Source organism: Paramacrobiotus metropolitanus, unplaced genomic scaffold (genome assembly GCF_019649055.1).
Source record: "Paramacrobiotus metropolitanus isolate TYO unplaced genomic scaffold, Prichtersi_v1.0 Parri_scaffold0000019, whole genome shotgun sequence".
Lineage (NCBI taxonomy): Eukaryota > Metazoa > Tardigrada > Eutardigrada > Parachela > Macrobiotidae > Paramacrobiotus > Paramacrobiotus metropolitanus.
Window position 1 is genome coordinate 50,364 of NW_026570239.1, and position 16,908 is coordinate 67,271.

General features: G+C 41.6%; 2 protein-coding genes and 1 long non-coding RNA gene across 3 annotated transcripts; all 3 read left to right on the forward strand.

The window, feature by feature from the left end:
- The first annotated feature begins 399 nt into the window (after positions 1-399).
- On the forward strand, positions 400-3,519 carry LOC129586079 (uncharacterized). The gene is made up of 6 exons (XM_055479079.1): positions 400-883; positions 1,046-1,294; positions 1,447-1,858; positions 1,978-2,129; positions 2,322-2,989; positions 3,099-3,519. Exons 1-5 carry the CDS (start codon positions 554-556, stop codon positions 2,982-2,984), a joined length of 1,806 nt encoding a protein of 601 aa, XP_055335054.1. The 5' UTR covers positions 400-553; the 3' UTR covers positions 2,985-2,989; positions 3,099-3,519.
- A 5,038-nt stretch (positions 3,520-8,557) lies between these two features.
- Positions 8,558-9,526, forward strand: LOC129586014 (gastrin/cholecystokinin type B receptor-like). Its single transcript, XM_055478994.1, has one exon. The coding sequence runs from the start codon at positions 8,558-8,560 to the stop codon at positions 9,524-9,526; it is 969 nt and encodes a 322-aa protein (XP_055334969.1).
- A 1,019-nt stretch (positions 9,527-10,545) lies between these two features.
- LOC129586050 (uncharacterized) lies at positions 10,546-12,519 on the forward strand. Its single transcript, XR_008690093.1, has 2 exons — positions 10,546-10,996; positions 12,208-12,519. It is a non-coding gene; the product is annotated as an uncharacterized LOC129586050 (long non-coding RNA).
- Positions 12,520-16,908: the final 4,389 nt, after the last annotated feature.

The following is a 16,908-nucleotide window of genomic DNA, read 5'->3' on the forward strand; positions in this document are numbered from 1 at the left end:
CGCTTTTGCTCGGAAAGCGGTGCGGGAGATTTTCTGCTCGGATCGGGTGCGGTCGGGATTAAAGCTTGATAAGTACGCCCGCCCGCTGCTCGGAAAAACTCGGGATTTATTTGAATGGTGAAAAATTAAATTATCTGCAAATTAGAAATTTAAAAATTATTTTGTAAGCAAGCCACCGTAGCATGTAGCAGTAACTTGCTGTAACTAATTCCACTGCTCCGCGTTCCAGTAGCTGTTGTAATCCCATTGCCGCTGGCTGGCGGCTGCAGACTGCAGTACACTTTCAGTACCGTAACTTTCACACTTCCAGTATCGCTCTTTGTCTCGTGCCTTAGCACTGGAATTAACGAAAATTCAATTTCACTGCCAACCATCTGTTTTTAACTGTTTGGCCAGAGACCGTAAACTGTAAAGTGAGATCAAACGTGTTATGATTTATCGGGAGTTTAGAGTTAGTTAATTTTAATTCCATTTCTAAGGAACTGAAAGCAAGGCTGGATTACTGTGTTGAGTGTGTTCTCATTACGTTTGACTTCTTGATGATTGAAAAGCCATGCAGCAATCTATTGTTATTGACGATGATGACGGCCAAGAACCCGAAACCAGCGCTTCTTCTCCGAGTTCTCCGACTGCCCCGGAATCTCCCCAAGCGCCGAATAATTCCTCCGCTGCGAAGGTTTCCGCAAAAGAATACTATGAGGCATTCTTCGTTAACCCCGTATGCAAGACTGAATATGCTAAAGGACAGGCGAGAAGCTGGAAAAAGTACTCCGCGACGTGTAAACTGTGTGCTGAATCGGATGCAAAGAGACTGGTGAATGGAGGAGCGGATAGTTTCGACGCGTTCAAAAAACATGTCACGCGGCATCATTCAAAGACGAAGGTATGGATTCCGTGCTATGGAGATACATAATTTAGTGTACACAGTTTACTAAACAGTGTTTAGTTTTACTACATAGTACAAAGTTGTTTTTATCAGCTAGCTGTCACGTTTGACAAATTGGCACTAGTATTTCTTACTCAATGGCATTTTCATGCTTTGCAGGACTACATGGAGTTTATTGCTAAGAAAGTCAAAGATAACGAAATCTCGCGAACAAAGCTATCCAGAGAGCAGCCCACCATGACCGATTTCGTGATACAGAAAGCAGAACCGTATGGCAAGAACCATTGGAAACAGATTCGGCTAAATGACGCTGTCGGAAATATTATGCTAAAAACCCTCGCACCGCCGTCCATGCTTGGCGACATAAGTTTCGATGAGGCTATCAAGATTGGTGACAGCAAACTCAAGGTTAGTGCAAAGAACGTACACTTTTTCATTATTTGACTTAACGAAAACAACTGTTATAAGTGCAGCGTAAAATTTTAAATACATGTAAGTTTATTTTGAACATGTTGATGCTCAATATTGTAATATTTGTTGATAAAGTTTTCATTATTTAGTGGCCTCGACGACACCAGCTGACACGCCACATCCTGCCAAAATTCGAAAAAGAAATTCGTGAGAAAATACAGATCTTGTTGTCTACTACCACAGCTGTATCACTGAACGTGGATTTGTGGACGAGCAAGAGATGCCATGGCTATATGGGTGTAACTGTTTCGTTTATCGATGAAAAATTTCGCCTGCGAAATTTCGTGTTAGGATGTCCGCGTTTTAAAGAGTCGCACACTGCAGAGAATATTTTTCAACTAGCTACCGTCTTGATACTCGACTACAACTTGAAGGATGTCCTGCATTATGTTGGGCTTGACAACGGCCGAAATTTTGTAAATGCTTTTGACGACTGGATGCCAAGCCTTTTTCCCGCGGAGTTTTTGCGCAAACCGGATGCGGAAGATGAACACGTTGTCGGTAAATTGTCATGTAGTAAACTGTGCAATTAAAATCAGAAGCATCTGCATTTTTCAATGCCTAAATCTATTGTGATTTTTAATATACCAGTTTTGTGTTCTATGCTGCTTACTGTGTAGATGAGGACGGATTTAATGACTGCGTGGAATCCGTAGAAAACGATGATGAAAGAGCGGAGGAAAGCGACCTTGATTTTGATTCCCAGCGCACAGAGCAAGCGTTTCAAAAAATCCGTGACACATACTGCCGGATTCCCGATAGAAACATTGTGGTAAGTTTGTGTGCGAGTGTTTTGTGTTATAATGATTTCTTGTGTATTATTTATATTTCGTATTTAGTATTTACGCAAAAAGTTTAGTTTTTTTATATACTCGTTTGTTGTATTTGTCCTCGCGCGTACTGCCGCATAGTTTATTTGTGATTTTTTTAATTTTGATTTGTAATCATTTTGTTTTTCGTGTAGGTCCGGTGCGCGGCGCACACCTTATCTTTGGCCATTGGTAGCGCAATGGCAGATGCGCAGGTTATCAACCAAGTTATTGAAGGTCTTGCTGGGATCGTTAACCGTGTTAAGCATTCGCAGTCGGAGACAACCATTCTGGAGGAAGCGTTCAAGAAAACCTTTGTCAGCCGCAATCAGACCAGATGGAACTCGAACTTTTTAATGGCCAAGCGGGCAGCGGAATTTGATTGGGAAAGATGTGGACTCTCTCAGAAAAATATTTTGAAACCTGCGCACCGCCTTGTATTGCAAGCGTTTGTAAATCTTATGGAAGTTTTCAATGCATCGTTTAAGATTCTGCAGACGGCTGACTATCCTGTAATTGGAGACGTTATTCCTATTTTATGTGGGCTTCGCAGGCATATCAAAACATGCCAAAAGAATATAGACTTCGTGTTATTGCAAGATTTTATGAAAGGCTTGCTGAAACAACTAGACGAAAGATTTGGTGCTGTGGAAAAAGACAACCTGTACCTTGCCGCTGCTTTTTTGGATCCCAAATATAAGCTTCTGTGGTGTAATAGTTTTGGACCTGAGAAATCTGCTGAGATGGTTCTCAAAATCAAGGCGCTCATGCTGGGCATGATGCAAGAAGTTGGCTGCGGTCAAGACGTGCAGTTTTGAAGAAAGTAAGTGAAAAAGAATCACAGTTAAACTAATTAAGTATAAAGTCGTATTTGAATTTTACTGAATCATTCGTTTATCCTTTCCGCATATTGAGTATTTATTTATGTTTAGGCAAGAATAGTTTTGTCGGTCCGGATTTCCTGAACTTTTTATACAGAGGACAAAGTAGCTTGTCGATGCGACAGGACAGCGGAAGTGACAAAGCTGCAACGTGCGAAACTGAACTAGAGATGTATATTGCCTCTTCGTGGATAGGGACAAACCCCTTGGAATTCTGGAAAAGTGCTGAAGCGGCCTGCTTGCCACGTTTGAAAATTCTTGCCAAACAAGTTTTATGCGCTCCAGCAACGACCGCTGACGTCGAACGGATGTTTAGTGTTGCGGGAATTTTGCTCAGTAACAGGAGATTAAAAACTTCGGATGAGCATTTCGAGAGATTACTGTTTTGTAGTATTAATAAGCGGCGGTTAGATGGTGATTTAAATGTCGGTGGTAAGAGAAAGCTGAATAGTTGACGGTGATAATAAAATGTACGGCGATACTATAATTTCAAGCTAAGGGTGAAATTTCTTAAAAGTAAGATTTACTATGCAGGTTGAAAAATTAGTAACTTTCCATACGTATGGCATACTTGAAACATTTTAACAAAAAAGGCTGTAACAATAACATGGTTAAAAAATTATTTTATTGAAAATCGGGAGTCGGAGCGTGGTGCGGGACTGTCCGAGCGCTCGGGTGCGAGAGCGGGTGCGGGAAAGTTTTTGATCGGGAAAGTGCGGTCGGGACAGGAAAAATTGTAAACGGGACATCACTGCCTTATACCAAAACCTAATTACTGCTGCCAGTTATTAGCCAGCAGTAGCTTGAAGACTGACCAGATCAGAAACTTTTTTTAGAAAATGCAGCCTTTCTTTTGTACAAAACGGGCGCCCTTTCCCATGTTACTGGTGGCCGGGGATGGCACTTCCGCATCCAGCGGCCTTTGTAACACTATCGCGACTATGTCCCAAGCCGTTGTGAAGTCTGAGTTAGAAAGTAATGTACTTTATTACTTATCGTTACTCACGTACTTCTTCGTTGATGTACTTCATTATGCACTTAATGTGCTTACTTTATGTACTTTATCAAAGTACTTCAGTGCATACTTCTTATTATTTATTTTTACGTGCATTTTACTTTATTATGCTTTTTTTTAATGTTTATTCTCATAGAATTAATGCATTACGTACTTTATCAATCTACGTCATCATAATTAGGCTTTCAATGCTTATTGTTATGCACTAAAATTTTCTACTTTATTATGTACTCTTTAATGTATTTTCATAAAAATTAATATTATGTACCTAATGTACTTTATTATATACTTCTTGATACTCTTTCTTAAGAGCTTTTATTTCATTATGACCTTTTAATTTTCATTTTCATGGGGTTAATGCATTTACTTAATCTACAGTACTTTGTCAATCTACTTCGTCATAATTATGATTTTAATACTTATTGTTACGTACTTTTCTACTTTATCATGTACAGTACTTTTTAATGTACATACTTTCATAAAATATTATGTACTTAACGTACTTTATTATATCCATATATTTCTTGATACACATCATTATGACTGTGCTTTTCACTTGATAATTATTATTATGTGCTTTTTACGTCAAAATTATTTACGTTTCACTCTTTTTCGTACTTATCGATAATCTGACGCAGCAATTCAGAACAATCGGGCTACTTATTTTATTGATTTTTGGTACCTCTTTCTGCCAGTTAATAAAAATAGTTATGTCATAGGAAATCATTTTCAGTAAAGCCAGAAAAAGTTTTTTAAAGTTAATAATATAAAATTATTCAGCGCTAAATTTTCGAAAGAACCTTGCTACCCAATTTCTGTTGCGAAAGTGCGAATACTGTTGTTTTAGCAAAATAGCCAGTATTTTGTCACTTTTGGGCCATCGATCGTACGACCCGTGACGTCAGAAATTGTACGTACATCGCACAAATTTTGTACGTACATAATTTTGTACGTACATCGCATGATAGGAAGTTGTACGTACAAATTTTGTATACGATTAGTACTAATTGATTAATTGTCCGCTGCCGGCAGAATGATACAGCATTCCGTTGATACCGCATCAATCAACTACGCATTACATCATTAATACGGTAATTTATCACAAAACGGAAATGCAGTATTTGGCATAAACAACCAATCTACGCGGAACATCCTGCGGATAGGTTGGCATAACGTTTCTTGGCCAGGAAAAATGGCTTCCGCGGAAGTTTGGAACGGAACTCTGTGTAGTTCCGGTAACGAGGGTTTTGAGTGCCAATTTATGCAATAACTCATGATTTTACAGAGACGGAATTTTTGGAAAGAAAGCAATAATAGCCGAAAGCGGTCATAAGATCCTTCGGCGAACTTTTGCTTATTCAGTGGCGTTTAGATGATATTATGTACGTAATAAAATAAAATTGTAAATAATAATGTATTACTAAATAACAAATAATGATGGTATAACTAAAACGTTTATATAAAGTACAACTAAAATTAATAAATAAATAATACACAAATATGTAACTAAACAATGTGCATAAAACGAACATTATTATACGAACTACCTTCGTAATAATTATTTTAACATTTTATAAACGTTACGTACAATTTTCGGCGATTTTATTTCGGCTATTACTAAGACAGCTTTTTGGAATACCCTAGCGAAAATAAAAAGTACTAAACTCATAAGCAAAATATCCGTAAAATGGATATCTGCAATGTTTGGTAAATGAGTAAACATGCAAATGTTTTGCAAATACATAATAATTATTTAGTACATATAATTTCAGCAATTCCCGAATATACTGGCGCAAATTAGCAAATACATATTTTCACTATTTGCGCTACCACCAGCACTATCAACTTTATGTTATTCTAACACTAAATCGGTTTGAAATAATTAAAAATAATAAACATACAAACCACAATAAATACATCTACACTATACATAATATTATACAAATAAATACATAAACACGTTTATACATTACATAAATATTTAAATATATTTGTAAATAAATACATTTATACTATAACATTTATACTGTATTTATTCATTTATACTATAAATACATTTATACTATTTAATTACCGTCATAATGATTTCTAACGTCCTTTGATTTGTAGATTGATTTAAATTTGTTTTTTATATAAATTTCGATGCCTGATCTAACACAAGCAACGCGAGCAATTAAATTAAATTAACAAATCAATTCTGAGAGCGGACCGGAACTGCTGCAAGCTGTCAACGGCCCACCCACTACCGCATATGTCATTAAACATTCTGGAGCCATACGAAAAAGGCCGCTGGATGCGGATGCACCGTCTCACGCCACCGACGCGCCACCAGTGCCCACCACGTAACCTTTCTCTAGACTTTAAGAAATACCGTGTTGAAAACACATCATAATTCATAAGCCAGTTACAAAAATTCTGTACGGTAACACACCGGTTACGAGATTGGTTACACTGGTTACACTGGTTACATTTCCAATAGATTACTGTGAATAATCAACGCTAAAACCTGTGGTATGGATTTTGCCAAAAATAATTAAAATTGCCCTATAATAATTTTCTGAATAAAAATGTAATGCTAATTGCTAATTAATAATTAATTCCTCTTTCAGAATATTCTGGTTTTATTTTTTTCTGGTTTAAAAAAATAAACTTGAATAAAATAAATATGAAACCAGAAATAAATAAAAACCAACCACTTCGTCAGAATATTACGTAAAATCTAAGCCAAGGAACGCAATCCGGATAAAGCATAATCCCATCCATCACATAAAGCCTCTAATGACAGCAACGGTGACCGGCTTAACCGTCTCGATTATTGCGGGCTGAATGCGGCCACCATCAAAAAGGGCACGTTGACACGTTTTTTATTTTGATAGCTGATGTCGCCGGCATTCAGTTGATTCTTGCGCGCAATATAAACGGGACAATGCATTAAGTAAATTGTAAATACATGCACAAGGGTGCAACAAAGGTCAGTGGCAACATATGCGCAGTAGACCGGCATTGATTGCGTGGATGCGGCAATTATTCGTATTGATCCGCTGCGATCAAACTAGCAGCTCGTTTCAGAGGAGAATTTCTGGAGCCGGGAGAATTTCCTTATTAAAGATGTTTATTTTAGTCAGGTTCACCGGATTTCTACAGTATATTTCATGGGATTTTAGGAAAACCTCTTTAAATTAATTCCGGCAAATTTTCTTCAGAGTGACAATTATCTCCTTTTTTCTCCTACTTTTCTGTCTTCTGCGTAATTAGTCGTATTTTTTTCTATGTTTCTTATTATTTCCTTTGCTATTTTTTTATTTTTTGTGCAATTATGATTTTTTGCTTTTTGTTTATTTTGTTATTTTATGTGGAATTATTCTGTTCTGATTTTTTACATATTTTAATCAGTTTATTTTGCTGTATAAAAACGCCAAGTGTTTTAGGTGAAAATTCGTCGAAGATTTGTGGATAAAAAATTAGAGATTTATTTTTATATAACGACGTTGCCGTTCAGCGATTTTGCGTACGGCGTAGTAATATTGATTGCGGTTACGGGCAAATTTCGGATTAAATCTCTCAATCTATACGCACACTTTCATCCTTTAATGCGATTAATCTATCCGAAAGATTTCTATCGATCGGCGCTTATAATATATCACTACAGCCGGTAAAAACCAGGGGGTGTTTGTGTGGCCTTTTAACCAAATCAATGTCGTGTGCAACAACACACGCGTGCTGAAATAAATCGAAGGACTCCTTTTTAAGTTTTTCTTGCCGATGAGAAATCAATGCATCAATCATCGTTGTTTATCAAATTGATTGCACTACTTCCGAGCGAAGCGATTCAACTATCCGTTTTTCATCAAATAAAATTCTGTAAAATTCAAAGAACAAGAGAAAATTGAATTATTGCTGATTATACGAGCGAAGCGAGGCACAGTTCGTTCCCCAGTTATTGACGTGCGCGGATCGAGCACAGCACGTGCCGGGATCGGTTGCGATGCCGGTCGTATTTCGGTTGGAGACATGCGAGGTGTCCCGTGCCATCCAGGCGCACATCCATCTTCATCCGCATTGCATGCTGTGTGTGCGATCTTGTAGCGGTTGTAACAAGGCTTATTTGGATGCTGCCGGTCTCGTGTGGTTTCATGATTCTCCTGACTTTTGCGTACATTGCCGCTAATTATCCCGCCGCGTCTAATATTTCGCTGATCCTCCGTGGACATTTTTGGATCTTGGGGATGAAAACCTGGATATATATAAAAATGGGCGCGTGATGGTAAAGTTTATATGCTCAAATCGTCGCAGGAAATTTTCCCTTTGATTTTTTAAATTTTTTAAATTTTCTTAGATTTTTTCCTTACACCGGCGTATTTATATATATGACCGGTATGTTTTTGGATCTCCCGTTGAAGATATACATGTCCTAGTGCTACAGGAGTTTCTCGTGAATTCCTCTTCCATAGTTTTAAATTTATACCTTTTTATTTAATTTTTCTTTATATATACGATGAATAATACCACGTTTATGGCTAAATTACCGCCGCGTCCGACCATGTTGTCGATATGGAGCGTGATCCAATCGGTGACCCTGGCCATCTGTATCCTGGTGTACATCCTCAACGGTTTCATGTTCGCACTGTACCTCCGTCACCGCCACCTGCGCACCCCCTTCAGCGTGTACCTCTTAACCGTTACCGGCGGGAACCTCCTCAACGCCGTCTTCAACAACCCGCTGCTCTTTGTCCTCCGCGACGCCACCATCACTGGCAACGGGACCACCTTCTGCATGGTGTACTTATACTTGAAACAGACCGTCGGCACGGCGTTACCGGCCTTCCACATGCTGATCGCCTTGAACCGCATCTGGGCCATGTGCTACCCGTTATCCTACCGCCAGCGTCACACCCGGGGTTTCGCGGGGGGTGTGTGCGTCGTAACCTGGATGGTGATCCACGCCGTGATCGTCCCGGGACTAACCATGGAGGGCCTGTACTTCCGGACCCCGGGGAACAATTTCCTGTGTACGTTCAGCACGGGGGACGCGCGGATGGAGGCCTGGAGTGTGACGGTGACGGTAGTGCTGAGTATTGTCCCGGAGGTGACCATCCTGTGCTTCTATCCCTTCGCCGTGGGGAAACGCGTGCAACGGTCAAGGAAAGTGCGGGAGATGACGATCGTGGCGCCCAGTGTCCACGGTACCGGGAAACTCGCCACGGACGATGATGCGGCTGGGACGGTGCGGGCGGCCAAGCGGTCGTTCACGGTGCTGACGCTGCTGACTGTCAGCGCCACGGTGTGCTGGACGCCGACCAATGTGTACTTTGTAGCGATGAAGTATTTCAATAGTTTCCTCTTTATGCAGATTGCGGTGACGTTGAAGCTGCTGCACACGGCGATCGATCCGCTGTTGTTTATGGTATCGTTGCAGGATCTGCGACGCGCTGCTCGAAACGCTCTGTGCCTAAGTGCTGTTTAGGATACATACGAATTGCTGTTGCTGTCTTTGACATTTTTCAACTATGGACTGGTCACTGGTGTACTGGTTGGGTTGTACGCTGCACTGATGAAAAAGTTCATGAGCTGTGAAGAAGAGTTCGGCATAGAGAAAAATGTTCAAACTATCGTGCAACATACCATTTTATAATATCAGGTTTCTAACGATTTTATTAGATCTTCTTAGGCTTCTTAGTTTACACCCGGAGGTTTTCTTAGGGTTTTATTGGCTTATTTTAATGTTAGGTTACTCAGGTTTGTTTTGTCGATCACCGCTACTAAATGCACATGTGCGCAGTTGCCTTCGCAATCAAGTGCACCCATGCGCCGTGGTAGTATATAAATACACACGTCCCATGTACATAACTGGTGGTATCCGTCCCTCGATCACCGCATAACAGGGAAAGGGGACAGCGGCAGCTTATACTCACGGCTTGCGGTAACCTTACCGACACAATGCCGCAAGTACCACCGAGAAGTAACTATTGTACAAGCTTGTCCCGTAATTTTCATCGTAAGGGCACAGCTAGCGCGAAATTTGCGCTTGAAACGATGGCCACTTCACTACGTTTATCGGATTGCCTAAATGCGCTCCGCAGTCAGATTGTCCATTACTGCACCGACCGTTTTCTAACCACCTTCAGCCAGGCTATTATTCTCATTAAATCTTCTGGCGTGCACCAAGCCACCAGCCAGCCAAATGCATGTTACGTGTTTAAGCAGTAGCGTGGCGTGGCGCGCCGTATGCCGTGGCATGTTCTTGGTACGGATTGAGCCAGTCCTAGCGCCGTAGTACGTTTACGCGCAACACGTAAATTTGTACAGCTTAGGACAAAAAGACGCATAATCCCACCCACAGCATTCCGAACGCATTCGGCGCAGTGCGCTGTACGACTCAGCTAAAATATCCGGTTGTCGTACAAGTGCACTTGCCACATGCGTACGGATATCTGGGTATGGGGTTATGCGTCTTTTTAGTCCTAAGCTGTAATGTTCGCTGTTCTGATGCGATGGAAATTACGGGGCAAGCTTACACAATACGTTACAATCTTGTAGAGTTGTTCAGAAACACTCGTGGCTTTTTTTCCGCGGAAAGGCGGAAGTGGATTGAAAGCCCTGTGGTGTAATTTCAAGTAACAACAGAACTACCGTATACAGTTTGAGTACTCGTAATTACTATATATAAGGACAAGAAACTATAACGCGCTGACCCTAGCTTAAACCTAACCACTGGAAGTACAAGGTAAACGTTCATCGTCATTACAGTCCCAATCAGCAATGAATATGCGACGCTTGAATGTAGCCGCCGTACTGGGGCTGCTCTTACTGCTATGCGGGCTCGCACTCGCGGGCAAACCAGCAACGGCATCCGACCCGATGCCGGCTGGTGGAGCCGTCCTGGGGAATTCTACCGAAGTTAAACCATTGAAATTGAAGCCGCCGCCGCCAAAAGGTAAGACTCTTTTCAACGCGCTGCAGTATCATTTGCGTTGAGAGTGAAACCATGGAATTACGTCAGCACTTCTGTCCGCATTGAAGTGTCCAGTTTGTATCACGAGAAACACCAAAATACCGTCTGAACAGAGGCTAATGGTTCAATAGCTGTCAGCGTGTGTGCAATTCAGGACATAAAAGCATCCCGTTCCCATAAAACCCTTCCCCTTCCGTCGGATCGGTAAACCAGCGGGGCTGCTGCCCACCGCTGAACGGTACAGCCAACGCACCGTCTTAGACTCTTACCAGAGACTGGTCAGTGGCTTCCCCTCAGAAAAAGTTCGTTTTATGTTTGAAGACAGAGTACAGATAGGTATTGGGAGGTAATCACGGGTTGCAATATATATTTTCAACGGCGACACAGAAATATCTATAATAGACGAAGGTAACCGTACATTGCTGGTACATACATACAGTAACTGCATCTTCTAAAATGGTTTTGGCCACGTCCACTGGACCATTGCCGATGAAACTATTTTCTTAAGTACCTATTCCCAATATTTACTGCGTTTTCAAACAAAAAACGGAATTTTTCTGAGAGGAAAAGCCTCTGACTGTCCTGATTAGTTAAAAGAAGAGTCCGGGTTTTTCGGGCTTGAGTAAGGAAGCCGGATGGTGGGCGCGTCCCACTGGCTCTCATAATGGTTGTACGTGTATCAGTGCGTGAAGACGCATTGCACGAACATACGAATCACGCGTTTGCGCTAATTAGGTGGCGAAAAGGGAATATTGTCCTGAAGTGTACGATCCTTGGGAGCCGTTCGTGTTGCTAATGGATAACCACTGCGCCGAATCTCATGTCTAGCCGCGCATGATCTGTGCCCAGTGTATCTGTAGTAGCCGTATAAGCGCAGAGTCTAATGCCAGTTGCGCGACAAGCTATCACGATCGGTAGACTGTAGCTACAGTAGTCTCTGTTCAGTCGGCTACATGCCAATAAGCAGGGCGCTATCCACTGGAAACCGAGAAACGGCTGAAAAAGGCGCCGATGGGGGAATCGAACCCCGGCTACGTCGTTAGATCCGCGTAGGCAGTACCACTGCACCACGGCGCAATATGTTGAAATCATTTGAAAGATTTTGTCGCTGTACGTGAGCCGCTTCTCCGCTCACATGCCCATCTGGTTTCTGTCATTGGTTTCTGTCATTGTATGTCTGACGCTGGTTGCAGGGGCACGGAAAAATTCCACTAATACCATGAACCGTATGGGCGACTTCTGGTGAATTCTTCTCTTTCTTGGATTCTGGCAGTCAGCAGTCCCACAATTCGATGATGTTGTGTTAAACTTACTTGTATGATAAAATCGATCGCACAACAGCAGAATCGCTTTAACGCTGGTTAGGCTACTGGTGACTGAGGCCACTGTTTATGTAATCTCGATAATCATAATATGTGGTGTCCTGTCGGGTACAAAGAACATTACCTGTACTAAGTGCGTTTCCTATGCTGTGCAATAATTATTTAAAGCTGGTCTGTTTCTGCCATTTTCATGGTTATTCAGCTGTGCTGCGATGGTTTCAGCACCAAATATCCAAATACACCAAATACATCTACGAGTACTAAAACTGAGCTACGCTGTTGACGCTCTACAAGTATGCACATCGCGGGTTTTCTGTAGTGCAACAAAGCGCTTCAGTATTTCTTCCATCTGCAGTGGTAAGGGAATAAAGCGTGGCTTAGCGTGCAATTTCGGGAATGAGGTTTGTAGTTTGACTGTATGGCTAAAATGAATTTCCCATAGAAATGTCCGGTAATAACAAAAGGTTAAGCTCGAGGCCGGAGGCCGCGTTACATTTCGGCCGCATGCGATCACTTCGGCCGACGTTCATTTCGGCCGAGGCTCACTTCGGTCAGCACTCATTTCGGCCACCGCTCATTTCGGCAATAGCACATTTAGCCATCTTCAATTTTCCAAGTTTTCCTAGTTTTTGTATGGTTGTTAGGCTTTCTTAGGTTTGTTAGCTTTTCTTAGTTTTCTTAGGTTATTCTTAGACTTCTGTTAGTTTTCTTCGGTTGCTTGGCGTTCTTAGGTTTTCTTATGCTTTATGTTCTTAGGTTTCTTAGGTTTATTAGATTATTCTTAGGTTTCGCAGGTTTGATAAGTTTATTCTTAGTTATGGTTAGGATATTCTTAAAAAATTCTCAAGTTATATTTGGTTAGTCTTAGGTTATATAGTTATTCGAATAATTATGGTACTATCGAAACGTTGTTTTCTAGGTTTTTTAGTACCATCGAAACGTATCCGCATCAAAAGTAACGTTTTCTTGCCCAAATCAGACCAAAATAAGCGTCGGCCGAAATGAACTGCGGCCGAAGTAATCGGGGGCCGAAGTGAATGGCGGCCGAAAAAGTTTGGCCGAAATGAACACGGCCGAAATGGAAACGGCCGAAGTGATCGGTAGCCCCGGAGGCGCCATCGCGCCCAGAGACCCCTTCCGATGAATAGCCGCACTACCAGTATGTTGTCTTGGTGGCTGTGCACACGGGATGTCTACATGAATCATGATTACATCTATAACCTCCTTTTAATTGGCCGGTTGGTGCTGGCGGCACAAAACTTTTTTACTGAAATCCTAACTTGTAAGTTACAGGCGGCGCATGCTACGTACAGACTCTGTAGTTGCTATACCTCACTGGCCGCAGTAAACACTCAGATATCCAGCTAAAAGCAAAAGCGATAGCGATATCCTTCCTTTACAATAAAAGAATAAGAGGAGGTGTGGTCAGCGTGTCTGCGCATCCATCCTGAACGACACACTGGACCAATCTTTAAGCTCTATATTTTACTCGATAGCCCAAATTTGGTAGGTTTTTAGAAAATTAGTTTGGTTTGAGAAAACAAAAAGGTTTTAAAGAAAACTCTCGGAAAACCTACTATACAAAATCTACGGAACAATGCAACATCCAATCAGGAAAATCAGAAATAATCCGAAACCAGTTGGTGGTTAAGTAACTGCATTCAGGAGCAGTATGATGAACTTTAACGTATCAGGCCGTCCATGGGTAGCATATACTGTATTTTACTGTGTAGCTGTAGTGAAAGGAAACGCCGCTGCTGTTTCGGGCACTACGCGTATGAATATTGCGGCGTAGAATGTCTGATGGTAATAACGATTTTGGCTGCTTTTTTAACGTTTAAATTTGAATCATTTTAAATAGTATTACGCGAATGCATATTTTGTTATACTGATGGCCTTTGCCCAATAAAGATATTTATTTTACTGTTGAACCACAAGTACTGTAGTGGTTGGCAGCCTGTTGCATAAGAAAGCGGCTGTCAGTGTCCTGTGAGCGTGAACGAAGTTTAGTCTCTCCGACTTTGCGTTCTTATCGTTTGTTAAAAATAATCAGTTGTAGTTAATATTAATAACAGTTAAAGATTTAGAAGCACAGTTAACTATTTCTGCGCTTTTAACCGAAGGCGGAGCCGAGCTGCGGCGCAAGCGGAGCTCGCGGAGCAGCAAGCGAGACCTCCCGCTTCTACGAATAACACAATTTCCAGTGTCGGGAGCGGTTCTAAAATTAATCAAAGTGAGAGCATCATTTCTGTAATCGCACAAAAGAATGTAAAATACGAATTGGAAAAAGTTGAAAATATAAATTTGATACCACTTAATTACAGTAAATTGTCGTTTACTTCTTATTAATCACTAAGGACCTAACTTCTGAATAAATAGCACAAAATTTATTACACGGAGAACCCTAATTCACGTACTTCGGTTACTGTTTATTTACTGGAGTCTGTGTACTTTTATTTACTGGAGTCTGTGAGTACACAAGGGCGACTGATTTAAAACTCATGACAGTCTGTAAAAAAATTATCGAACATATGAAATTTGTGTATGCCTAAATCAAAAGCATTCAAAATGCACGTCTTTAGTATGAAGACTGTACAATAAAATTATATTGTATGGGCAAATTTTACTATAAGGGTTAATCCGAATTAAAATGTCGCATTCGATGTAGGGAGTAGGTGTATTCTAGAATCCGGCGGTCAATTCGCTCAGTAATAAACTATAGCTATGCTATTTAAATCACGAAAAAAAGGTAATTTATTTGTTTTTCATTCATTCCGCGCAGTCTGCGCGGGGTCTTCTAGTTTCATAATAATACGAGTACTTTGAACCTGACAGGGCTGACACAGATGCGCGCTAAAATAATATATTAGGCTTGCGCCGTTATAGGACTACATCCAGCCAATTAATTTGTGTACGAAAGTATTACGTTTTTTCCAGTTAAACCAGTTACAGCGCCACTGACGGAGAGACCAATGCGAAACAATAATATCGTAATTTCAATCCTACGGTCCTACCGATCTGACTAAGAGACAGAGAATGAGCTGATAACTTTAATGTGGCATAACTGAGTACTGTGTATAAGCTACGCGAAGCGAGAATCTGCCTCTCCATTTCCGACGATATTCAATTTAATTGAAAGCTCCGACCCTGCCAAACTTCGAATGCGACACAGAAAGTCGTGAAAGTATTGCAACCGTGACGCGCGCAAGTTGCATTCGTTTAGGCTTTAGAACATAAAAAAGAATAGTACAAGCCGTACGAAGACAGACTTTAAAGTATGCAAAAGTACGTACTACTTCGATACATAATTATAACTGCTATATTAACACATAGTACTGCTATATCAAGATTCAGATCTATATTGCCACGAATGGGATACACCAGAGCGGGCAAACCAAAAAAGACTGACCAAAACCAATATTATATTCTGAAAGCCCGTAATCGAAAACCCGGCCAGATACTATTCATTTCTTTTAAAACCTCTCCCGCTTCGAGCGCCACAGCGGAAGAGTTTTGGCTACCTTCACCAAATGTAACCAAATTATTATAATAATAATAATATCATCGTGGTATTTTTAACCAGGCAATGTTGCCACGTAAACCAAATAAAATATAGTTAAAAAACGAAAGTATTTTCCACTAATTAAAATATCAGAATCAATTTAATTAGCAGACCGTTGGCGTTATTGCGACAAGAACGACTACATATCCAACGCTGTCATCGAGGACAATTTCTAAACAAGTGCCGGCCAAGCAGCGATAGACAGAACTACCGCCACTGTTCAGTGCACAAGCCCGTTAGTTGACCAAATTACAACTACATTCTAGTTAAAATAGCCCGCTAAGCCAGTCAGTGGCCGAACTGCCACTATGGATAGCTATGTGAGCGGTTGACCGAGCTGTCATTACTGTCCGATGTCGAGTGACCGAGTGAGCGAGTGACCGAGCTGTCACTACTTTTCAGTGTAAAAAGCCCGTTAGGAAACGAGTGACGGAGTTACCACTACTGTCCGGTCGGTAGGAGAGCGGGTGACCGCGCTGTCATAATGTCCGGCGCAGAAAGTCCGTTAGCGCAGCGGGTGACCGGGCTACCAATGCTGTCCGGCGCAGAAAACCCCACCAGTCCACCACTAAAGTCCAGTTCACAGAGCCAGAAGATACGAATAAAAACGATTAAAGTAAAAATTCGAACAGACCAGTCGTAGACCTCAGGAAACGCGGGAGCGAAGCCGAGATGAAACGAGTGACCGAGCTACCACAACTGTCCGTGAACAGAGCCCGGGAGGTGATACGAGTGACTGAGCTGTCACTACTGTCCAGTGTACAAAGCCCGTTAGGTGAGCGGGTGATCGAGCTACCACTGCTGCCCGGCGCAGAAAGCCCGGTAGGTGAGCAGGTGACCGAGCTGTCACTACTGTCCAGTGTACAAAGCCCGTTAGGTGAGCGGGTGATCGAGCTAACACTGCTGTCCGGCGCAGAAAGCCCGGTAGGTCAGCAGGTGACCGAGCTGTCACTACTGTCCAGTGTACAAAGCCCGTTAGGTGAGCGGGTGATCGAGCTCTCAGTGGCGGC